Source organism: Cornus florida, unplaced genomic scaffold (assembly GCF_030987335.1).
Source record: "Cornus florida cultivar Cherokee Brave unplaced genomic scaffold, ASM3098733v1 CherokeeBrave_3.0.0_Hap2_Chr09, whole genome shotgun sequence".
NCBI classification, from domain to species: Eukaryota; Viridiplantae; Streptophyta; class Magnoliopsida; order Cornales; family Cornaceae; genus Cornus; species Cornus florida.
Window position 1 is genome coordinate 52351252 of NW_026775579.1, and position 26048 is coordinate 52377299.

At 32.9% G+C, this 26048-nt stretch overlaps 2 protein-coding genes and 1 pseudogene across 2 annotated transcripts; 1 reads left to right on the forward strand and 2 right to left on the reverse strand.

Annotated features, from left to right (window-relative positions):
• Positions 1 to 522: 522 nt before the first annotated feature.
• On the reverse strand, positions 523 to 1581 carry LOC132272611 (pentatricopeptide repeat-containing protein At2g22410, mitochondrial-like; annotated as a pseudogene).
• A 7977-nt stretch (positions 1582 to 9558) lies between these two features.
• Positions 9559 to 13213, forward strand: LOC132273920 (uncharacterized). Its single transcript, XM_059775028.1, has 2 exons — positions 9559 to 10571; positions 12741 to 13213. Exons 1-2 carry the CDS (start codon positions 9723 to 9725, stop codon positions 12873 to 12875), a joined length of 984 nt encoding a protein of 327 aa, XP_059631011.1. The 5' UTR covers positions 9559 to 9722; the 3' UTR covers positions 12876 to 13213.
• Positions 13214 to 15796: 2583 nt separating this feature from the next.
• LOC132273921 (uncharacterized) lies at positions 15797 to 21522 on the reverse strand. Its single transcript, XM_059775029.1, has 2 exons — positions 20522 to 21522; positions 15797 to 16877 (listed from the first exon to the last, which is right to left on the reverse strand). The coding sequence occupies exon 1, from the start codon at positions 21335 to 21337 to the stop codon at positions 20528 to 20530; it is 810 nt and encodes a 269-aa protein (XP_059631012.1). The 5' UTR covers positions 21338 to 21522; the 3' UTR covers positions 15797 to 16877; positions 20522 to 20527.
• Between the last annotated feature and the right edge of the window lie 4526 nt (positions 21523 to 26048).

The window sequence follows — 26048 nt, forward strand, 5'->3', positions numbered from 1 at the left end:
ATATTAATAGAATTATGGAAGTAATACCGTAATATGATAGATAGAAGGATGGTTTTTTTTTTTTTTTTTTTTTTTTTGTTTGGATGTAAAATATTTTTTTATCTTTTGATATTTGGTTGTTGAAAAATAAAAAATAAAATAAAACTTAACAAAAATAATTTACTAAAAAAAAATTATTTTATGTCCAAACAAACGAAAGCCTAAATAGTAAATATTCAAACAAATGCCCGTACAACTATAATAATAGGATTCAAACACATCTAAGTATTGAGTTGGTGCCCATTGGTTAAATAATCATTCTTGATTTAAAAAGTCTTTTCCCTTACTCTTAAGCTTCGTTTGGATACATAGGAGAGAAAAGAAAAGAAATGATTCTAAGAGAAAAGAAAAGAAAGGAAATGATAGTTATAATTTATATTCATGTTTGGGTAGATAGGAGAAAAAAAAAGAATTGACAATATTGTTATTTGGATAACACAAAGAAGAGAAAAGAAGGGTAAGAATAATAATGAAATTACCATCTTACCCTTTTTCTTGCAATATTGGTGGAAACCAGCTTTCTTCCAAAGTGCTCTCTGTAGGAACCAAACCAGCTTTCTCCATGTCATAAAAAAATTCTATAGCTTCTTTTGGTTGATTGTTTTGTGAATACCCTGCAATCATTGCATTCCAAGACACCACATGTCTATAAGGCATTTCATCAAAATACTTCCTTGCCAAATCTAACTCCCCATTCTTGGCATAACCATTGATCATGCTAGTCCATGAGAAAACATCCCTCATTTTTATCTTGTCAAAAATCACTTTTGCAGTGATCAAACAACCACATTTTACATACATATCCAACAAGGCATTCATCAAATTTAGACTGCAATTCAAATTATTATTTTCTACATACTCGTGAACAAATTTCCCTAAACTTAAGTCTCCACTCTAAGAGCAAGCCGAAAACACTGTGATCATAGTTTCTTCATTAGGTTCAACACTACTTGACAGCATCGAGTCAAAGAGCCTCAAAGCCTCGTGTGGCATATTCTTCTGCGCGTACCCGTTAATCATTGTGGTCCAAGAAACAACATCCCTCTCGGTAGTTTCATCAAACAAGAAACGCGCATGATTCAAACACCCACGATTTGCATAAAAATGAATCAACCCATTTTAAACAAGCAGATCAGAAACAAAACCCACCTTCCAAATTCGACAATGGACCGATTCGCTCACTTTGAATCCACAAAACAGACTCACACACTTTGAGCGCAAAGACGAAGGTTCGACTGTCCATTTCAACACATTCCCGAACCATTCTGCGAAAACAAGAGAAACCCATCTCAGGAAATTAAGCTTTGCAGTAACCCATGATCATTGTATTCCATATATAAACATTGGGTTCTGGAATTTGGTTGAAGAGCAGTTGAGCATGATCTATGTTGCCATTGTCGGAGAATGCACAGAAAGATATCACTCGGCTTAGAGGAAAAAGGTGAAAATGAGGCCAGTTCGAGTCATGTGTGCTTGAATTTACTTCAATTTGAACATGGAATTGCACGACTCCATGATTAACAGAGTTGGGTTAGTGATCATGAAACTGCTCTGTGAGTTCCATTTTGGTTTTTGGAAGGCTAGTTTTGTCTCTCTCTTTCAATTGTTTCCTTTCCCCTCAAATCTTCTCAAAATTAAGGGGATTTGATTTTACTGTATTGGAGGGATAGCCTATCCCTCCAAATCCTTCCCAATCCTTTCTTTTCTCTTATGCTTCGTTTGGTTGGAAGGATGGAAAAATAGATGGAAGGGATAAGGGAAGGGATGGATGAGGCATCCCTAGGGAATGGAAGGTGTCTTTCTCACTTTTTATTTGGTTGAATAGAGTGGATAGTAGAAATGATGGATGGGGTGACACATTTTTTTTATTTGGTTGGAAGGAAGGGAAATAGGGTTTTTATATTTTTTTTACTAATATGTCCTCAGTATTTAAAAATTCTATATCTATTTCAAATTTTTAGGAAGGTTAGAAATGAAAATTCGATATTTGTGTTAGTTATTATTTCTTTCTCTCTCCTCTTCCTCCCAATTTTGGGCGGATAGAGAAGTACAAAGGAATGAGGGATGAAGCATCCCTCCTTGCTTCCTCCCGCTTTTCTTTTCCCTCCAACCAAACACGAAAAAGTTTGTTTATCCCCCCTCTCATCCATCCCTTTTCAATCATTCCCTCTAACCAAACATATCATAATATTCCCTCCATCCAAACACACTTAATATTATTATTCCTTTTCTTTTCTTTAAAAATCCCTCTAAATTCCTCCATCCAAACGATGCCTTAAGAAATATAGGTTCAGGGTGTTTTCTCTTTCAAGAGGGATTTTGGTTAAACATGACAATTTTGACTGGTATTATGATTGATTTGATTCCAAGCTTGATTTTGTCCTTTTGTTATCTTGAATTGTTTTAGGTAAATCGTTTTTCATTTTTAAATATTCCATTCCTTTTTTCTTTTTTTTTTTTTTAAAATGACCTTTTAGGACATGTCCTGCTCAAATGGATTTCGAATTTTAGAAATATTTTCTTTCACGTTAAAACTCTTGAGAGGGTTGATAATCCGATTTGGGCACGTCAAATAGTGTATGCATTTTAAATATTGCTCATGTGTACGCTTGGGTGATCCTTTCCTTAATTTTTATATTTTCAGTTTAATCATTTTTTTTTTTCTTGTGGAATTTATGATTCTTTTCCTTTTCTTCTTATTTGATCTTACCCGTTTATTAAACATAAATATTTCCAAAAGTTGATACCTTGTCCTTTTTTTAAAAAAAATTTATACTACGTTTAGTTTTAGTAGAAGTAAAAAAATTAGATGAAAAGGACAAAAGAAGAGTAGGAAAGAGTTCGGGGCGGGGCCAGCAGGGCCTTGCCTCCGCCCAAAATTTCTTAAAAATTTCTTTTATACCCTCTATATATTAATTACCTTGTAGGTATTGCCCCTGAAATTCATTAAAAGTTTCAGTTGGCCTCCTATTTTTTTCAAAAACACTTATATATTGATCCAAAATAAAGAATTAAAAAATAAATTTAGTTTGTGTTTCTTTGAAATTTAGTAATTTTTCAACTTGGGCTCAGTTTAGTTATATTTTTAAATAATTTAGATTTAAGAATTTTTATAATTAATGTATAAATTTTTAAAAATTAAATTACATTGTACAAACCGTGTTACCTTATTTTGTTTGTTATGAGAAGATGGAAGAGAGAATGTTAATTATAAAAGAAAGTTATGTAAATTTTTTATAGAGCAAAGTACAGAAAACCCCCATCAACTTGTAACGTTTTTCAGTAAATCCCCTCGTCTAATTTTTTACCAAAGAACCCCTCTTGACTTGTAACCATTTCCAATAAATCCCCCTTATATAATTTTTACTAATGAACCCCCCCCCCCCCCCTCTCCCAACTATCTAAGGGGGTAAAAGGGTTGATAGTTGGACCAAAATGCCCTTTTATTTAAACCGTACATTCAAATATTGCAAATAATATGTGAACAGAAAGCTTATAAAACAAGGATTCCAGAAATATAAGATTTGTTTAACAAAATTTTATAACCAGAGAAAAATTGACAATCTAAAAATCTACTGCAACAATCTTATTTTATTTTATTTTTTATAAAATACTCAGATTATTTGCAAGAAAATTTTCAAAATTATTCATTTTCATACTGAGCATAACATATAAAAAGAATTAGCCCCAATAGAGACCTAATATTCCTTTTTATTTATTTTTAAATGGTGAGTCTATAAAAGAATGAAAAATGCTTTGATGCAAAATATGATATCTAATGAAATCAATCTTTGTTGCAGCTAAATTTTTTATATATTCGGCTCCATATGTAAATGAATGATTCTGAAAATTTTCTTGCAAATATCTCAAATATTTTATTTTTTAAAAATAAAATAAGATTGTTGGAATAGATTTTTAGATTGCCTATTTTTCTCTGGTTATGAAGGTTTATTATACAAATCTTATATTTTTAGAATCTTTACTTCATAAGCTTTTCGTGTGCATATATTATTTTTATTTTTTAAATGTACAGTTTGTGAGATATGAATTTTTAAAATTTGGGAGAATTAAAATTTAAATAAAATGACATTTTGGTCAAATATTAACTCTTTTACCCCTTCAGATAGTTGAGGGGGTTATTTAGTAAAAAAAATTAGATAAGGAAAATTTATTAGAAAAATGTTACAGTTGAGAGAGAGTTTTTTGATAAAAAAAAAATAGACAAAAAGAGTTTACTAAAAAAAACTACAAATGGAGGAAAATTTTCTGTACTTTGCCCCTTTTTTTATAATAGCCTTAGCTCTATTCATTTGGTTCTTCATTCTCTGGTTAGAGTCATGAAAATTTATAATGAAAGGACTACTCATCTATTCTTACTCAGTCTACCGCCCACGGATTTATAAACCCTCACCCTCAGCCATTGAGATTGTCACACGAAGGTTCCAATGTCAACAACAGCTGAGGGTTTGGGGTTGCATAGCCATAGGTTGCTTGCTTCGTCCGACATTGACAATTTATTGTGGTGAATGCTCTGGTTGAGAGGGAAACAATCATGCCGACCTTTCCATTCTGGTTGACCAAACACCACATTTTACGCTCGTCGTGTTCACTTTGTTTTTATTGTTTGGGTTTCATCCATAAAATCCAACAATCAATACAATCTAGGAACTCCTAACGTCCTAATCCCTCCCAAAATTATTGGGGACAAAAGTAGAGAATGATATGTCACACCAATAATATATATATATATATATATATATATATATATATATATATATAAATGATTTATAAAATTATTGGGGACCACTAATTTAGTTATTCAATTGAGATGGAAAATTCATATTTGTTTAATAAAATATCAATTTTGCACTACATATGAAAAGTGATTTTTTTTTAATTAACTTACTATAATGTCATTTCTTAACGAATAACGTTTAAACAACAATTTTATATATATAAAAAAAAAAATAATACTAATTTGATGACATATTTTTTATTAAATTTGCATAAACTTACCTTTAATTCTTGAAATTAATTGTTTAAATAAAAATTATAAGGAGAAAATATAAAAACAATTTAATCATTTCTTAATTTTTCATGAATGTATTGGCTGAAAAGAATGTACTTTTTATTTAACTAATTTATTAATCTTTTATCAACATATTGTATGAAAACGAATGTATTTTTTATGGTATATAAGAAATAGTATTCATAAGTAGGAATGGCAACAGGGGCGGGTTTGGGCAGGTATACCCTCCCCCACCCCCGTAACAGTTTAAAAATCCCGCACCCGTCTCCGCCCAAAACCGCGAAAATGTGAGAACTTTCCACCCTATCCCTGTAACCGTTTAATATTTTTACCTCAGCGGTTATCCGCCCTGCCCCATTTAAGACCATAATTTATTTATTGTTGAAATAGATTTGTTCTTTTTTTTTTTTTTCTCCTCATCTTCAATTCTTCACTATTGCAGCTTTTCTTTTAATCAAATTCATTTGTTACTTTAATATTGTTATATGGGGTATTTAATATATAGTAGTAAATATATATACTAATGAAATAAGGGTACTTATGTAATTTGTTTATCTAAACGGGGTGGGGCAGTGTGGGGCGACCTCCCCCACCCTCGAACCAAATTCGCGCGGATTTTTATTACATCAAATCATCTCCGCCCAAATAAGTAAAACGATCCTCCAAAATTGCCAAAAACGAGACGGGTAACCGCGAGAACGAATCAAATTGTCATCCCTATTCATAAGTCACAACTCTATTATATTTTTTTTCACTTCTATGGTCAATTGACTAATAATAAAATTCAGGTAAATGGTGTAATTAATATTTATATTAGAAAAAAAGATAATAAAATAATTTAATAAGAAACGATCAAATAATATTTTATAATAAATTCATCTTTAATTATAATAAATCATTAATTCAAGGGTCAGTTTGTAGCTTAGGGGGTATTTGAAATTTATTTTTTTATTTTTTACACTTTACCCCTTCTTATTTTGTTTATTGATTAAAAACAAAAAATAGATTTTTTTTTTTCAGAAAAAGAAAAAAAAATCTAAGAAGAAAACACGTGGTGGGTCATGGATGTTCATTTTTGTCAATCCAAATAGTAACTTGGCCAACAAAATCCAGCCATCCAAAGCCACTAAAAATGCAGTATTGATGACCCATGTCAGCCTTATTTATGAGCCGCGCTCTGCATGTGCCTCAATTAATAAGCATCATTGCACACGACATTTTATTCAACACTCAATTTTTTATTCAGAGTTTAAAGTAAGTAAATGTGGGATATATATTCGGTGTGCTCGTGGTCGTCAGAGCCATCAGTATCATTAATATTGTGCAAGCGTCCTAGCATGGTATGCACAAACAACTCTAATATGTTCGGTATATTATATATTATGATTCCTCGTATCAATTGATACGTAATATTTTTTAATTTATAACACTTATTTAAGAGTATTATTATCACAGTTAATAAAATATGGTATAAAAAAATACAAATATAAAAATATACGTATATAATTAGATATTTTTTAAAAAATACGTTTAAATCATTTTAAAAATATGAATACAAATGCGTAGGTGTATAATATATTATATGCGCTAAAAATTAGAAACCAAAAATTCGGATATATACATCTTATTATTTTTTTGTATATCATATATTTGTAAGGACAATGAATAATTGGTAACAAATAATAAAATAAATATATTACAATTAACATTATCACAATAATCATAATAGAAATAAACTATATAATTATAATTAATCAATAACCATTCGTCCGTTACATGATCAATTCACCACAAAATTAATGAATTTTTTTTTTAATTCAATTAATCAACTATATTGCCTAAATTAAAAATAAAATGTAGTTGCTTGAACCTCTAAGCGTATTTTTGAACAAATTTCAATACCTCTCCCTTTTACCCAGATAAATGTGATTTGACTATTGAAATACCTCCATGATAGTTAGAGTTTTATTTAACATAATCCTAAAATGCATCCTTTTTTTTTTTTTCATTTTTCCTAGATTGTTTTTCATAAATAGCCTATATATTTATAATTAATAAATGCATAAGTATATGGTGTGATATTTGTGAAAATATCTTTATATTCTACTAAAACATCTAGTAAATGTGGTGATTTACAAACTTCCATCATAATAATAATAATATTAATAAAAAAGATACTAACAAAATAAAAAATTTATAAATATCTACAAATATCAATAAAAATATATGATTATTTGAAATTATAGTGTTCCATAATGTATATATATGTGTGTGTTTCATTACTTTGATTAAAAATTAAGCATTTGATTGAAAATAATAAGAAATTAAAAAAAAAAAAATTAGAGTAACAATAGAACAACTGAGATTGTATACAAATAGTATTATTTTGATAATGTGAAAAAGAAGGGTTATACCAAAACCATAATTTATATTAAGTATGTGTGTTTGACAAAAATACACAATTAGAAACGTGAATGAAATTTAAAATAAAAAATAAAAAAAAGATTACCTAAAGTATAAACACGAATTAAAAAGGGCAACTAAAACAAATAAACGCATTATATGATTAAAAAAAAAAACGGGAGTATTTTTTAAAAATTTATATGTACATATTTAATTAGCATATTATACGCGAATTTACTAATTAGGACCCTTACATACCTCAATGAACAGATTAATTTGGTTAATTTATACTAATATTCGTCTTAGGCCGCGACCTTTACCCGATTGGCCCATTGCAAACAACGCCGTGCACAGCATAATCCTTCACCTGATATGGGCATTCCATAAATACATGGGCTGTGAAAAGAATTTATTGATAATATCAAAGGATATTATCCACTAATACTTTATCTCTATCCACTTGACAGTTGTCCTCTTCTGATCCTCCCAAATTCTATGTGTATTAAGAAAAGGATATGTTCTTTTTCCTCAACCACCGCCAAAGGACTAATAATAATATGTGTGTTTTGGTGGTAAAAATGAAACAATACATACAAGTTCACCAATATTTCATGGTTTAATCTCATTAATATAAAGGAGTATTAATCATCTTTTTTTGACTTTCTCGTTCAATTGATTTAATATTTTTTTTAAAGAAGCACATAGTTTTTAATGTTTGGATTGTTTAATTGGTGTACTTTGTGGTCTGAGTAGCAATACTCTTTCAAAACAAGTTTTCCTGGCCTGCCCTAAATGATTTTGTCACACTCTGTCATGATTTAGGTTATTTAATTCATTTGACCATCCTCATCCTTTCAAATCTTGCACCATCTAGAAATGAATTTATTAGCAATGACTTGTATAGCCAAGGGGTTTGAAAATATATATATATATATATATATATGCAAGTTTTTTTATTTTTTCTTTTTTCGGGGGATTAGAAAGATGATATACCAAATTATTTATGAACTAAAAATACTTTATAATCTCTTAAAAAAATATATAAATCTAATTATATTTATGTTTTCTTTTTTCTTTTCAAATGGGTGCTTCCAAAAATAAAGTTAAAAAGAAATCAAATTGAGGTTTCTTTCCCGGTTCAAAATTAATTATTCTTTCGTATTTTGAAATTAATTTATCATTCATATCACATTAATTTTGAAGGAGCATGCATTTCCTAGTTCTAGTAGATTATAAGTTAAATATTGTCAAAGTTAAATATTGTCTAACTTATTTTAAGTTGAATTCATTACAGATTGACAAATGACATTTAAGATCTATCTACTGCTATTATTAAATCATGTCAACTAATTTAAAGAAAGTTTGAAAATTGTGAAAAATTTACGAAAATTTAAAAACTGCAAAAAATTTACGAAAGTTAAAAAACTGCAACCTTTTGAATTAAGAAAAATTCATCATATTCTAACGATGTTTAACGTCGTTATCTCTCCCTCATCTTTTCTAAAAAAAAAAAAGATCTTCCCTCTCTTCTTCTTTTCTTGCTCATTCCCACGATTGGGGGAAAATTTCACAGCAAAAATTAATGTTGTTTGCCATGGAATTAAGATTGATGATAATATAATTGCAAGACATGCAACTTTTACCGACAATTGTAATAGTTGGAAAAGAATATATATATAGATAACCATGTTAGAGTATGATGAATTTTTCTTAATTCAAAAGGATGCTGTTTTTAAATTTTAGTAAAATTTTCTTATCTAAAAAATAGTATAATTTTTAAACTTTCTTATTTTTAACTTTAGAGAATTCAAGTCTACTCGTTGTATAAATTACCTTAGCATATATTACCCCAAAAGGTCCGAATGCACCATTAAAAGAAAATTTTCTTTTCATGTGAAAAGAATCTTGTCTCAATCCGATGCATCAAAAAGGCACCATTATACAGTTACTTTTCTGATAAATACCAGCTTGTATTACCATGAATTGGTTGTATATTAGATTTACATAATTAATTAATTAATTAGAAATTAGAAGTAACTGAAATTTGGATTTCCTTATATTAGATTATTATTAACCCAAAAAAGAACAAATGACAACGAAGAGAGAGAGAGAGAGAGAGAATATCAACTTCTCAGTTTGAGTGACTTGTGGGGGGTTATATCTACTTTTTGCCCTTTTCTCTGCTATCATCCTAATCTCCTGTTTCATTCCTGTAAAATTAGGGTTTGAGTTCGATCTTTTTGGGACCATCATGGCATCATCCAACGAAGAAGAAGCTGGCGAGTTTCAAGACTGGGAGGTGCTCCACAAATCGGACGATACAGGCCTGGTTAACTCGTCATACTCGGTTGAGAACCTCAAGGGTTTGGAGGAAATCGGGAGTGACTCCGAAGGTATGATTCGCTCCGATTACTTCTCTCTAGATTCCCATAGAAAGTACGTGAGGTCTGTTCCGGAGGCTGATGTGAGTGAGGGAGGTTCCGTTGAGTCCGACAATCCGAGTTGGATTGATCCCGGGACGGAGACGCGGTATCCGAGGAAGGAGTCGGCCGAGTTTTGGTCCGATTCCGGTAGTGATCGGTCTGAAGATCGTAAATTTGGTGAGTTTGATGCTAAAAACGAACTGGGTTTTGTTGAAAATGAAAAAGTTCAAGTGGGTCTCAAAGAGATTGGAGAAATCGAGACCCATAGTGAAAATTCCGGGAAATACTGGTCTGATTCGGGTGGAATCATTCCGATTGAAATGAGATTTGAGGACTTGGAGAAGGACAGTGAGATGGGTATTGGTTATTATGCTAATTCACAAGAGGGGCCGGAGCTTGCAGGCGAAGAAAAGGGTGACGGCGGAGATGATAATTCGGTTGGGAATAAAGATGTTGCGATTGTACCAGTGAAATCGAGTGGAACGGAAGAGAAGAGGAGTGTGGTGTGGTGGAAGCTTCCATTGGAGTTCTTGAAGTATTGTGTCTTCAGGGTTAGCCCTGTATGGACTTTCTCTGTGGCAGCAGCTGTGATGGGCTTTGTTATTCTGGGACGCAGATTATATAAGATGAAACAGAAGTCTCGAAGCTTGCAGCTGAAGGTTACTGTGGATGATAAGGTCAGTTCTTTAAGGCATTTAGTTTTATTTTGCTACCTATTTTTTATTTTTTGGTTTGAAAGTGGTTTTCTTTTGGTATTTAATCCATTAGTGTGGTACATTTTGGTTGAATTTGAGATTGAACTGCACCTTATGGTTTTCCCAGGAACTATAATCTAAATCTTTTGGTATAGGGAACTTTTATTGTTCATTTGCTAAAATTTAAAAGGATTGTTGCATGACCATAATGTGGACTGGATTGAATTTTTATTTTAAAGGTTACAACCTTGATTGGTTATGCAATTGGTTGTTATATAATCACATTTGGATTCTAATTGAGATGTGTAATTGATGTTGTTTACATTTAGTTTTTGCTTTTCAAGCATATTTTTTACAGGCGTTTGTAGATTATATAGAGGATACTTAGCTGTATAGAAGGAGCTTAATAATTGTTCTTCTGTTTACTACGTTTGTGCACAGGTAGTGCCCTCTATGATGCGCTTCTTTGAATACACTTCTAAAAAAAAAAGGAAAAATATTTGATTTCCCCCCTTGGATCTTTTTTAAAAGTATTTAGTAATTATTCTGAGTAATAGAAGTGTTTATAGACCCTACTAGATTCTACATAATCAGAATTACAATATGTTTTAGCATTTAGTCTGAAGAAAATATACATAAAAGTCTAAATATGTGTGTATCATTTGGCATTCTCTTATGTGATAAAAGTATTAAAGATACCTTTTTCTAAATTTCTGCAATTCTGGTTGACTGCATGGCAAACATATTGTAAGACATCTAAACATCATAGTAATTTGGAAGCTTGCCAGGATGCTGGCTAATTCAATTACCCGTTTGGATGTTGGCCAGTTATATATGATGGCCTGATTCTAGAGGTCTTGCATTAAGTTTCTCCTTTGGTTGTCCTTGTGATGCGCCAATATTATTTAGCAGTTGAAGGGAGATTTCTATCTTCATAGAAAAAACATCTTTTCTTGTTTTGAGGATGCACCCTATCATCAACTGAATCATTAAAATGAATTTTGACTCGAAGTTGGAGTGCTATAATGAAATGTAAATTCCATTTAGGATACTATAATTGTCAGTTTTGACGAACCTATTTTACAATGGCTCAAATGAATAGGATAAGTATTTGGCCTTTGCAGCTTAAGTCCTAGAGTTGACTTAAGTCCCAAAGTAGTTCAGTTACTATGATAATCACAATATGAAAAACATGTGTCAGAGAGAACTTTGTACACTTTTGCATAGTTTCTCTCTTTTTTTTTCCCTATTATTTTAAATTTTAGAAGCATGTGTAGGTATCACTTTTAAAATTTCAGTTCTAAATTCATTTTCATTGGTAGACTATTGAAAGAGGTGAAATTTGCTTCACTTTTTCAAAAGAGGGAAATGATTGCAGTTTAATCTTGAGTGTCTACAAAATGCTGAGGCATCTTTAGCTGAAATTTTGACCAAGAGAGCTTGTGGAACCGGGTTTTGTGTTTTTAAAAAAAAGTCTGCATGGGATAATTGGACTAAAGGAGGAGCTCATGATAAGCATGTAGGCATTCCCTTAGTAGCCTCGTTCTCTCACTCCCTCTCTCCCTCTCTCTCTCTCTCTATATATATATATATGTATGCATGTATATATGAAAATATTGCATGAATACTAGAAGGTTTGCATAGATTACGAGGCATGTCTTTGTCGAATGATGCAAGCATCAAAATAGTCTTATAGAAGCTGCTAGTACTAGCAGCCTATGGTTGAAATGTACATCGAGTCCAAAACAGTGTCTCAAAGTAAATTAAATATATGTAAGCAGCTTCATTGTTGTGATCTTCTGTGAGTAAATGGTCTTAAATGTTGGGGAAGTTACATAAGATATGGTGTGTTTGGTTATGGAACATTTTGAAATTTCTAAGCAATACTTCACGTTCAACCTTATTCGAAATATCTATTTGGGTTCTCTATATTCTCTCGGATGGGAATGGATTTAAGTGAAAGTAAGAAATCAAAATGTGGTCTTGTGGTGTTAAGGATTTTCACTTGTTGGTCGCCTTCTTTCTTTCTTTCTTTCTTTCTTTTTTGGTCTGTTGTGCTCTTTTGCTTTCCGGTTCCATGAAAATTGTTTTACAAGAACTGAAGGGTGATGCATTTCCAACTGTTTATCATTTCTGTTCAATATTTTGCAGAAGGTATCTCAGTTCATGAGCCGTGCTGCTCGTCTTAATGAAGCATTCTCGGTAGTGAAGAGGGTCCCTATCATTCGACCATCACTGCCAGCAGCTGGAGTGACTCCATGGCCTTCTGTGATGAGTTTGAGATGAAAGTCATACTGTGAAATAGTTAGGAGCGAGCAGCGTGTTCATGAGGTAAATCTAATATTATATAGTTTTCATGTATTTGCTTGTATAATGTGTGTTCCAGCTTCCTTCATGTGTGGACCTTGAAGTCTCCAAAAGACCTTTTATATATCTTTTAAAGTTTGTGTACAAACTCTGGATGAAATCTCTTTCAGTCCCTGATATTTCTTTTTCATTTTTATACTTCTTGGGTCCAACTGGTATAGCCACCCACCTACCACAACTTTCTTTGTATGAAGAAGATGGATAAACCGAAGAAATTTATTTTGTGTGTAATATTTATATCTCTTGGTCTTCACGGATACAGGATTTCTGCCTTGCTTGTATACGTTAAAGTACTCTTTCTAGCATATTTTGATGAAATCGTTACGGACTACAAAAATGTCACGATTTATAAGAACACAACTCTGGTTTTGATGGGCCGGTGAATGTGTAAGCAAATCATCTGAAAGAAATACATGGCTGCAGAATTTTCTTCTCTGGCCTCAAAAGGGTGAAACCTGCATCAAAGGGAAGACAATATGTGCAAGTCCGGGTGCCATTTTCGCGGCCAATGAATTTACCAAATCTGCATCTTGCATGCTTGTTCCATATCTCATGGTAGTAATGGTATCATTTGGTTGAGGATACTATTTTTAAAAAGTGTGTTATTTACCCCTTATTTTTTAAAGATTGAGCGAAAATATCCTCAAATTATTTTGTGCAAAGATCCAACATTAAGTAATGATCGTTTTGTCCTTTTACTCTTTCGGAAATATCCAAGGAGTGTGTATGCTAATAATATCATAGTAGGGGGTGTTATTTGCACCCAAAGTATTGTTCATTTATTTAACCCACTCTTGAAGATTTTCTCACCTTTCAAAAATAAAAATAAAAAAATTCTCTATATATTTCCATTAAAAGAGTGTATCATCTCTTTGGATTCTCTCTCTTTGAGGGGATTGTTTTACATTTCTTGGGAGTTAATGTCATTAGTGAGTTATATGTATTTCTTTTACTGGTCAAATTATCTCAAAAAAGAATATATTTATTCTTGCAGTTGTCAATATACATAATATGATATGGAATGAAACCTGAGTTCTTCTATAATTATAAAAAAAATAAAAAATTGTTCTCAGTTAAAATTTAATATAGTTATTATTTTTATTAAATATATAATTTAAAAACAAATGGGTGTTTAATATTTACTGAAAAAATAAAAAATAAATGGGTGTTCAATCAACCCCGCTTTAGAAGTGTTTTTGGCACTTTACCATACCTTAAGAGTTGGGTTTTTTTTTTTTTTTTTTTTTTTTTTTTTTTTTTCACATTATAAAACGACTTCTTTAAAAATAATGTGTAAATTAGAGAAATCTGGTGAATTTTTTTTGCATAAATTGATACTTTAGTGTATCTTTTGTACATTAGGAGTGTAATACGCAATATAAATATATTGTATGAGTGTTTTGTGCACTTTACCCATCGTTTATTTACCCATTGTTATGGCCTGATATGCGCTATAAGAATGCTTGTGCATGAATAAGGTCAAAAGGTTGTAATACTTGATGTTGATGTCATTGGCTATGGTTATAATACGTCATTGGCTTTAGATTTAAGTTTATTTCTTTCCCCTGGTGAGACCGGACTTTTGCTGTGGAACAAAAATTGGCTCAATGGAAGGAATATATTCTCATCTTTTGAATCTAGACTATATTTTCTTTTTTAAAATATAATTTTATTCGACACACTACTCACACATATAAAGTGAGTACGGGAGTGAAAGTATAAAAGTAACAAAATTTAAATTACATAAATGAGAATAAGAACGAGTGTGTGCGCGAAGCGCAGAAATGGGAGCGTCGCTAAATGTGAGAGCGACATCTAGCAAATCATTTTTTTTTTTTTCACAAAGGATCGTGATGTCTTTTCATGGGAACAAAAATGGGCTGGATTGAAGGAATATATTCTCATCTTTTGAATCTTGACTATATATATATATTTTAAATATAATTTTATTCAACACACTACTCACACATATAAAGTGGATACGAGAGCGGAAGCGCAAAAGTGACAAAATTTAAGTCACATAAGTGAGAATAAGAGCGAGGGCGTGCACAGAGTGCGAAAGTAAGAGCACTGCTGAACATGAGAACGACATCCGTTTAGAAGAATTATGTAAGTTAGCTTACATATCCACTTTGTTCTTTGAGACTCGAATAATTGTCATTCACTTTGAAAAATATATTAGGTGCACCTGGCGCGGGTTCATCCAAACCTTAAGTATTATGTATGCATTTGCACATATTATACACGTGCAACTCAAATAAACCTGATATGCTGTAGCACACCCAATACCTTCTCCATGCCTGAGTAGAGCAGATACCAGTGGAGTTCTAGAATACAGAGATGCAGTTTTGAGCACGAATGGACAATGTAGAGGGAATCTTCACTTATTTTATTCTGATTTTGTTAAAACAAAAAGCGATTTATTTGACTCTAGTGCTTGATACTTTGCATAGGTTTTGACATTAATAGCGTTTTTGACTTTCCTTGATATTTTTCATAGATTTCGACATCAATCCTGTTTTTATAATTATTCTCTCCTTTAAAAATATAATTAGAGGTAAAAGACAAAATAACCCTTATAAAGTTGTGAAAATAAGGAAATTACAAGGCCTCCTGGTAAAGTCCCTTTGGATTTTTCCTTCTGAAGGTAATGCATTTAAGCTTAAGTTTTTAATAATCCTAGTAACAGTGACTAGAAAATCAGTATTTCAAAATCAAACCAATTATTTAAGGGCATGTTTGGTATGCATGAACAGAACGGAACTACAAGATACCATTTCTGTATCCATATATGCATGTATATAATATATATAGATGCAACTTTCATTGAAGGCCAGCCATGCAATTAAATGGTTAGAGCTTACTCTCATGCAGTGTCTTCTATTATTGTAAGGGGCATTTTAAAATATATATATTTTTTTCAAACTAATATGATAATTAGTAGTGCAACAAGATTAACAAATCGAAAAATATAATTTACAGTAACAATAATAAAATAGCAACATTAACTCTTGTAAAAAGAACTAATAATGCTAGATCTAAATAAAGGTCTTGGACTTCTATTCTTGTACAGTTTGACCAACATAGTCATTCTTTTTTCCTTCCATTCTTTCACACAGGTATGGCTCAGAGGAATTTTGTTCAACATGTGGCTCATCTTCTTCCTCGCTTTCAACAAAATCTTGACATATTCGAACATAAACGAGTTCAAAGAAAGAAGCTTGAGTTCATTTCGTTTACTTACCAAAACATAATCACGCCAAGCTTTGATTGAGTCGAGCTCGAGCTGTGAGGAGCTCGAGGTCTGGTGATATCTTCTTCACATTCCAGCCCCCGGTTCACCAACAGTTCTAGTGGTATCTCCTTCGCGTTCCAAGTTGTGGGCTGGGTATCTAATGTCATGAAATCCAAATGAAGTCCATTTCCTTGTATAAACCAACCATATGTGTAAGAGTGAAAAGAACAAGAAAAGTGAGGATTATAGAGTTAGATAAATGTAGGAGATCTTCTGACCTAAATATTCATAACTATAAGAGAATCGATTGCCACATCAAAATAGAATCCTATAATGTAAATCAATTCATTGCTAAGTAAAATATGGAGCCATCACCAGAAATGGTTGCAAGCTATGTGACCCCAAAAAAGCCCCAGAAGCTCGGAAAATTTCATACATTGTCGTTGTATTTATCACCATGACAGAGAGATTGTCACGTTACAGAGCTTGGCATAGTCTATCAGTCCACAACACTACATTAGCAGTTATGCAGGTTTGGATTATCTAACCAACAAAACACCTAGCCTCCGCTTATAGGAGGTATGATGGCCAGTTCATCTCCATCTTTAACAACTGCAGATTCAGTTGTGTATTCCTGAGCCGGGACCCTGCACCCCCGGATCTCTTTCAAGCTCGGAACCTTGAACCTAAATCATGTACCAACTAAATCATAAGGACTCCAGGAACATAAAAAAATAAAATAAAATAAATAAATAAATAAATAAGAGACACAACCAAAAACACTAATCCTACATCTGCAAACTAAATGATGAAATCATGGAAGGAGAAAATTCGACAGCAAAAAGAAAAACAAGAAAGAGAATACATCGATATATTGAACTACCACATTGACCTACTGTACCATTTTGAATATTGAACTAAAGCAGAATATATGCCTCCCAACTCTTTACAACACACTTCCTGAAACAGATACCCTGCACCCTAAATAACAGAGCACATGCGGAACCCTAGTTCCTCACGACTGAAAATCGAGCAGAAATTCCTAGAAGAAATAACTCCTCACTATTTTTAACCTACAGTGCCATATAAATACTGATCTAAACAAAACAATGTCTTTCCACACCTTTACAGCAAATATCCAAATCAAAGAAATCCAATAAACACTAAAACAAAAAACTCTCAAATTTAGAAACCCTAATGCCTCAATGATTTCTAAAATATGTTTCAATCTTGAATAAAAAAATCTCAAAAAAAAGAAAAAAAAAAAGAAGAAAAGAAAGAAAGAAACACAGAAAAGATGCTCAAAAGGTAGGTTCCTGATTGATCTACAATGCCATATGATTTTATCCAAACAATCCAAAATTTAAACAAAAGGTCATTCCACTTCTTAGCAACTCAATTCCGCAATCAATTAACCTTAAAAATTTGAAACATTTCAAAGAAAATTAATATACAATAGATATACACAACGGAGAAAAAGAACAAATGAACACTAGCGAAAATGAGTTTGGAGGCTGGGTCGACGAGCTTCAAGAGCCAACCATTTCAGGTCTGATAACAAATTAAGCAATATCAGGAAACAATTAATGTGTAGAAATCATAATATAACACAAAAAAAAAAAACTCAAATCATGGAGAGTTAAAAAGTGAACTCTTTACCTGGACTTTAAACCAAATTTAAATAAGAAATTGATCGAGCCATAAAAATCAAAGAAGATGAAGATTGTCTCAATTCAAGAAGCCCCCTTAATTTAGAATATAAAATTTGGATGTCCTGCCAAATGGTGCATTATCCAATAAAATTTTATAGAGTTTTTTTTTATTGGATATTAACACACCTTTAATGTGTTATATATATATAACATGTAAAAGAAAAGTCCCCTAATTCTCTCTCTGCCGACCTCTCTTTGGTGCTTAACTCCTCCATGCACCAAGTGGTGGTTGGGTATCTAATGTCATAAACCAACTGTGATGGACCTCTAACATACATTCTCTCTCACCCGAACTTGTAACACCCTTGTTGTGGTAAGGCCACCCTGCCTACCCGGCAAACACGGACCCATTGTTGGCAGGACACCGGATCGCTCTTATACCAATTGTAATGGAACAGGGTTCCAAGGACTGGGTCTAACTCTTATATCAACTGTAATGGGTTGGGCGCTTGCCCTCTAACCTAAAAGCTTAAGCTATTGGGTAATGTTGCATACCCACATGTTGGATAGAAGAAACGCACGAACAAATGAGATCCAAGGAGACCCAACAAAGCAATCAGACACAAACACAAGATATAACGTGATTCAGCAAAAACCGGCCTACATCCCAGGACGAGAAGAAATTCCGCTATGATTCGTAGAGATATTACAAAAATAGAGTACCAACACTGCATACATGTCTTTTCACTCTGTACCAATCCACGAGTTTATCTCCTCGTTATCAGTAACCCTCGGTGTTTTCCCTACTCTACCAACCTATAAACTATCTTTACCCATCAACCCCTCATAAGACTACATCTCTCTAAATCTCATAAGTCTCAATCCAAACCTAGATACCTATTTATAGAGTTACAAACACAATTCCTTGTTGGACAAGGATTACAATTGCTTGGAGCCCAAGACTTGCTTAACAAGAAATTTCCTAACATAATACAACTTTAAAATATAAACCTAATTAGAATAGGAATTTGAGACAATTTCCAACACCACCCATTTATACCCATTTCACTTTCCATCCGGATCCGATGTAAGACATCTCTAACACCAATCATATATGTGTAGGAGTGAAAAGAACAAGAAAAATGAGGATTATGTAGTAAGATAAAAATAGATGAACCACTGAACTAAATGTTGATAACTAAGAGAATTGATTATCACATTGAAATAGAACCCTATAATGTAAACGAAGTCACTGAGAAGTCAAATATGGATCCATCACCAGAAATGATCACAATATGTTAAATGGTTTCAAATCCTTTCAAGCTATGTGACCCCAAAAAACCCTAGAAGCTTAGAAAATTTCATACATTATCATTGTAGTTTTGAGATTGTCAGGTTACAGAGCTTGGCATAGCCTATCAGTCCACAGCACTACATTTGCAGTTCTGAAGGTTTGGAGTATCTATGCAACAAAACACCTAGCCTCCACTTATAGGAGGTCTGACGGCCAGTTCATCTCCATCTTTAACAACTGCAGATTCAGATGTGTATTCCTCATTTAGAGCCAGGATCATGCACCCATGGATCTCTTCCAAGCTCGGAAACCTTGCAATAAGCTTATTCAAACCATCAAGGGCAGTCCTACCACATGACACCCATAATTGCATATCAGTCAAGCCTTAAATTTCTAGCCCGAGCAAACAACAAAACTTTTATCTCAACAGAAGTATTCACATTGTCTTTGTGTGTACCATCCAGATTTTTAGGTCCATTTTCTCTACCCTTGGCATCCATCAAAGAAAACCCTGTCCATAAGCATTAGTGGAAGTGACAAAAATGCTCAATATAACACTACCTCCAACCTCAAACAAACGATGTAAGAACGTTGATTTCATGTATGGTAAATGTAAATAAGCTACCCAAGTTCATATCTGAATTAAAAATGTCGATTATTCTATCTTTTATTTTATTTTTTTCTTTTGGGAAAAAAAAATGCTCGAAGGCATGTCCACAAAATTAAGAAAGGGTGATTGTTGATGTAAGCTTGCACTGATATAATATGCAGCTGTGGTTAATTTTAATATTTATGGATGTGCAAATGAAATGGCAATCATATATTAGTAACCAGAAACCTTCAAGAATTTAAAAGGGTCTGTTTAGTTCAGTTTTTAGAAAACCGTTCTCGAGAACTTAGAATATAGAAATGTGTTTTCAAAAACATATAAAAAATTAATTTTTTTTTAAAAAAAAAAATCATAAAATAATTTTCAAAAATTAACCACCAAAAGAATTTTCTGTATAATCTTCTGATTTTCGGTTGTCTAAAAACTAAACAGGCCCTAAACTTCAATATTATGCTGGCAAATTTAGCTTAGCTTCACAGCAAGGGGATTGATAAGCCAACCAAGGACTAGGTTTTCAGATTCTAGAAAATTAAATTATTGCCCAAGGTTAATGGGTTAACCAAATTTTACACTAAAATGCATGGAAAGTAGAGAGAAAGAAGACATATTTGTCATCACTCATCCAAATCCTCACCCATCAATAATTAATTTAATCTCTCTCTTTGCATATACACATAAGACTCTCAATACAAGAATAAATAAGATAAATTAGAGAGAGAAACTTTAAAACAAAATTTGAGTATGGAGAAAAAAATAGAGAAATTAGAAATACACCTGATTTTAATTAGATGCCCTGTGCTTCCCCTTCTTTTTCTCTCTCTTCCCCTTCACCTTTTTCTTTCTTCCCTTGTTCTCAGAAGTAGACCCAGATGATGTTGGCTGTCTTTTATCATCCACCTTGCACTCACCAACATTTTCATACAACCATTTCCTCTCTTCTTCCGTTTCTTCCAAAATCACATCCTGGGCACGAAGCCAAGGCCCATACTGATAAAACCCTCCAATTTCCGAACTCTGTGGACACGACCATTGTGTGTGTCCAACACAACCGCATATATAACAAAAGCTGCCCAGCTTTTCATACCGAAAAGGAGCCCAAAATATATGTTCTGAGTCAAGAAGATGTATACCTCTTCTCAGAGGCTTCGTAATATCGAGCTCAATTCTAAGACGGAGCATTCGTCCACCCCCCTCCTCCGAACCTTTGTCTCGAATTTGGACTTTCAAGCATTTACCCACCTCGCCAGCAATTTTCTCCGCCGCAGCTTCATTGAGGAATTTGATGGGTAGATCCAACACCTGTATCCAGAAGGGTGTCCGAGTGAAATGAGAGTCGTTGAAAATGATACAACTATCATCATCTGTCCATGCTCTCATGACCACCAAGTGTTTGTCGAAATGCCAAGGGCCGCCGAGGACGACTCTTCGGCGAACTTCATCATCTGGAATGATGAACTGGAAGATGTTAACTCCACCACCAACATAAACCACCAGCGATTCTTCAATGCCCCATAATTTCCCAAACTCCTTCTGAACTTTAGAAGTTTTAAACATGTATTTGTTTGACCAAATTTTCCCAAGTAAACTCATACGACACAATTGGAGACCTGGGAGAAGGACTTCTTCAGGAACATCAATGATGGGTACCCTTTCGGCTTCTGTAAGATTGACATTCTGAAGCGAAGAAACCAACTGTCCTCCTTCCACGGGATGGATGAAGTAACTACAAAATGAGAAAACAGAGAAAGAGAGAGCCAGCACTCCAAGTCTGCAAATAATACTCAGAAAAAGTAGTAAATATCATCAGAGAAGAAAGTTACTGCAAAAAGAGCAATTCACCACACACAAATTGAGATGGGCCCGGAGTCCCGTACTTCAAAATGATGCTTAATCAAAATTGAAATCTACCGAACTTCAAAAAAATTATCGTTGGCGGTAAAGTGAAAAAATAATAATAAAAAAAAAATAATACAACCCTCTAATATAAATGTGCAAATACGTTCCTTGGAGTTCAAAAACAGCCCTATATTTTTTAAATTAATTAAATATGAACAATTCTTTAATTTGAAAGATTAAATATCCCTAAAATGCCATTAATACAAACTAAAATTAAAATAGTAAAAAATAAATAAATACTTTAATTTGAAGAACGAAATACCTAAAATAGGCCTAAAAAAATTAAATAGCAAAAATATTAAATAAATAAATAAATCATAAGTACATTTTTAAAAATTTGGATAAATTATAGTGAGAGCTCTTAGGTTTATCATTTGACAATCATATAAGTACGGGTTAGTCAATTTTTTAATAATGACACCCATGGAAAAAAAAAATTCTCTCCAGTTGCTCGCTCGTGATGTCTGCTAAGCATCTAACTATGGTAATTAACGTTACCTACCCAACATAGCCTTATCATCACCAGGTTAAGAAAGAAATTTACTTTTGTTTTACTATATATACTAATACCATTTTTTACGTTATATTTAGAGAAGCAATATTCGCATTTCACTTTTATACGTTTGCATTACATTTATCATTATCTATTGAAAATAACAAAAAGGTCATTGAATTCATTAATGCACTATCTCTTATTTTATAATACCATAACCACCCTTTTTACAACTTTAACTTCCTTTTTTTTTTTTTTTTTTTTTTTTACTTTCTTTAGTTTCTATAAAATAAATTTGCTTGTGCTATACTTTCTTTTCTTTTTCTTTTCAGAGGTTCTCTCAAAGTAGATAATTTATTCCATATTGATAATTTTATTTTGACAATCAAAAGGGATAATTTATTCAATAGTAACTTTTTCTTTTTTTGCAATCGAAACAAATAATTTATTCAACAAAATTAATTCTTTTTTCTGTTATGTTTTGTAATGACCCTGTCATTTTCCTTCCTTTCATTTTTCTCAAATTTTACGGATAAATTTTTTCCGTTGAATTTTCTTTTCTGAGTTTGGTTTCTCGTCGCTTAGTGTCGTCTCAAGTGCTTGGGAATGGTTTCTAAAACTCTTTCCTTTGAATTGACAACTTCCTTAAAGGACCACGTCATTTCCACATTTTCATTTTTTTGACACTATTCACTTTTCATCTTTTTCCCGTTTGTCACTTTGTTGGCACAACCTCACTTTCCGTGTTCGGAGTTGAGTTTTGACTTCACAAGCTTTTATTCCAGTTGATTTTCTCGAAACACGTAACTCTACTTTTAGAGAAAAGCTTGCCGGTTGTTCCTTTGTCCCGCAGGGGTGTGGATGAAAGGATTATTCAAAAACATTGATGTTTCTTGGGTGTTTTTCATAAATATCTTTTAAAGGTATTTTCATTAGGGTTTTTTAAGAAAATATCTTTTAGAAGATATTTTCATTCTGGCCAGTTTCGCAGTTATCATTTCTTAGAGGGGTCATTGTGCAATTAACGAAAGTTATTGTAAAGTGCCTCATTTTGAGCATGGATCCTCGTACGGGATTCATTTTCACATTTCGTCAAGTCGTGAACTCTTATACTCCTACTCCTCAGCTCAAGACCCCTTTTGAGACTTCCCAATTCACTATGGCTTCTCCTTACGGGTGGAAAACAAACATTTACATGAAGCAACTCCTTGCTTCGCCTTGCTAAGAGAACAATCTTCCCTTAGTCTTCCTTTGGGTCACACCAGCCCGATGGGTCAAACCAACCCCTTACAATTGATAATAATAAGAACAATGAAGTACAAGAAATATCTCTCAAAGATTGATGTACAAATTTAGCTCTCAACTAGAGTATATAAGAATATTAATGAAGCTCAAACTCTATAAATGATATGAATGAGAGAAGATGATATAAGTGAAGAACAAAGGCTCTAATGAACTCAATAAGATCTCTCAAGTGTATAATAAAACAAAAGCTCTATGAAGATTCGAATTAGAGCAAAAGCCCTTTGAATCCTTAGTTAAATCTCTCAAGATTTGTATATATGAGTGAATGAGAGAGATGAAGAGAAGATTTGAGAACAAAAGCTCTTTTTAATGCAATATGAAATCTTTCAAATGATGTCTCTTAATTATTCAGACATTCCCCACTCTATTTGTAGAGTTTGCAAGCTCAATATAGCTGTTAGGAGTTGAATGCATAGGGGTCGAGGAGAATAGAGCCGTTGTAGTTTGAAATTTGCAGATTCGACAGGAACCGGTTGACATATGGCATAAACCGGTTGATGTATGCTACAAACTGGTTGATGTATACTACAAACCAGTCGACGTTTTCTTCATGAACCAGTTGATGTATGCTTTAAATCAGTCAAAGTAAATGAGCTTCATCTTGACATTTTCTACTGCCTAGATACTGGTCGACGTATGCATCAAACCAGTTGATGTAAATAAGCTTCATCTTGAAATTTTGCTATTGGACATAAAATAGCATGACTTCAAATGGACATAGCTCGGTTCATTTAACTCCAAATGAGGTCAAATTTGAGTCTAAATTCATTGCCTTGAAGTCAGCTTTCTAATGCCACCGGCCTTACTCAAAAACTCCAACCACAAAAATGGTTATGGCCGTTTTAATGCAACCTAATCAGAAATTTTGCAAACCAGGATCAGCTGCTTTGTGATGGTTATATCTTACTCAATTCAAATCCTTTTTAGGCGAAATTTGAGTCTAAATTCAAGGGCTCGAAGTCAGCTTTCCAATGCCACTAACCTTAATTAAAAATTCCAACTACAAAAATAGTTATAACATTTTTAGTAAAGGCTGGTCTGAAAATTTTCTGGGATGAAAATTACTTCTCATGAGATAGCCATCTTTCTACCACCTAGGACTATGATGTATGGCTCAATTTAGTTCAAGTCCAGTTTCTAAGAGTCTAGGGACATATGAAGATGACAAATTTTAAGTTCATTGTGTCCTAGAGTTTTTTACCAAATCATGATAACAAAGGTTTTAAAGATGAAATATTAAGTTTAATGCCTTACTTTTACTTTCTAGAGACCAAAATAAATCATATGATTAATGTGCATGGTCCTAGCATTTCTAACTTAAGTTGTGAGTTCTTTCAAAACTTAAGCAAGTTTGAACTAATTCTTTCTTAGCAAAGACTTCATATGTCTATGAAGTGCATAGTCTATTGCTATTGGATATAGAAGCATATGAATGATATGCATGGTCCTATAGAGATAAGCTTCAAATAGATTCATAAATACTTTAACATTGAATCCTAAACACTCACCAACCTATCTACCCCTTTCTTCAAGCTTTGTCTATGATCGTGTAGGCTTTGAGGTAGTACTGTTTTCTTCCTTTCTTTGAGTTGCTTTCTTGCTTATTGTAGTCCATGCTATCTTTGGATGGACTTTGAATTTTGTTCCTTACAACTTCAACTCTTCTTTGTATTCATTTCTTTCATTGATGTGATCTTGAATGATGGAATACTGGGAATGATCTTATGATACCCCTCGATTCTAGAGCCACGGGTGATCAAGTTCGAGCACAAATCCGAGGGATACCAAACAATTAATATGTAAAACGAACACGGAATACAAAACTGAATTTAAAAAAATATATATATATATATAGCTGAAAAGAAATCTAATTACAAAATCCTCAAAGGTTATTACGGTAAAACCAATAATCTAAAACCTCCCTTTATTTACAACTCGGGAATCCATCTAGTGGACCCCTAATAAAAATCCCAACGGTAAAATGAAATAACTGAAATAAGATCCAAAGCTAATAAGTAAGCAGTCCTACGTAGTCGGTGGAATAGAAGTCTGTATTTGCTCTGTACAACCAAGTTTTAACCCTGGAACTGACAAGCACCTGAAAATAATAAAAGAATGGGTCAGGCCCACATGCAAGTCCTGATTTACTACGATCCAAACAAGAATTCGATACGTAGATACATCCTAGATAGACTCAACAATATCTAGAGTAGTCCATATATGTATATAATACACACTATAAGACGCTCATTAGTCCAATAAGTCTGTCTCAGCCTGAGTAGAGATACCTTGCAAATTGCACATTACGTGGTCTTGTGTACCTAGACCTACCAGGGAACAGCAACTACTGTCCAGCTATCCATCCTAGGCGATATATGCACCTTAACCATGGTCCTGAGACTCAAGCTCATACCATAGTACCATAACATAAATATATAAAGTCCGTTCCAAGTGTGTCATTCAAAAGGTTTATTGACTTGACACTTAGTTATAAGTAGGACTTAACTTTTATGGTTAATCCATCTTATTTCAATATGGGTAGGACTTAGTGTTTGAACTAATCCATCCCCAATATAAGTAGGTCTCAGTGTTTTGAACTGAGCCGTC

Excerpts from the sequence above, each read along its gene's own strand:
- LOC132273920 (XM_059775028.1), top strand. The coding sequence starts at position 9,723 with ATGGCATCATCCAACGAAGAAGAAGCTGGCGAGTTTCAAGACTGGGAG. Across the intron at positions 10,572-12,740 it reads AGGTTACTGTGGATGATAAG|AAGGTATCTCAGTTCATGAG; the intron begins GTCAGTTCTTTA and ends AATATTTTGCAG.
- LOC132273921 (XM_059775029.1), bottom strand. The coding sequence starts at position 21,337 with ATGAGTTTACTTGGGAAAATTTGGTCAAACAAATACATGTTTAAAACT.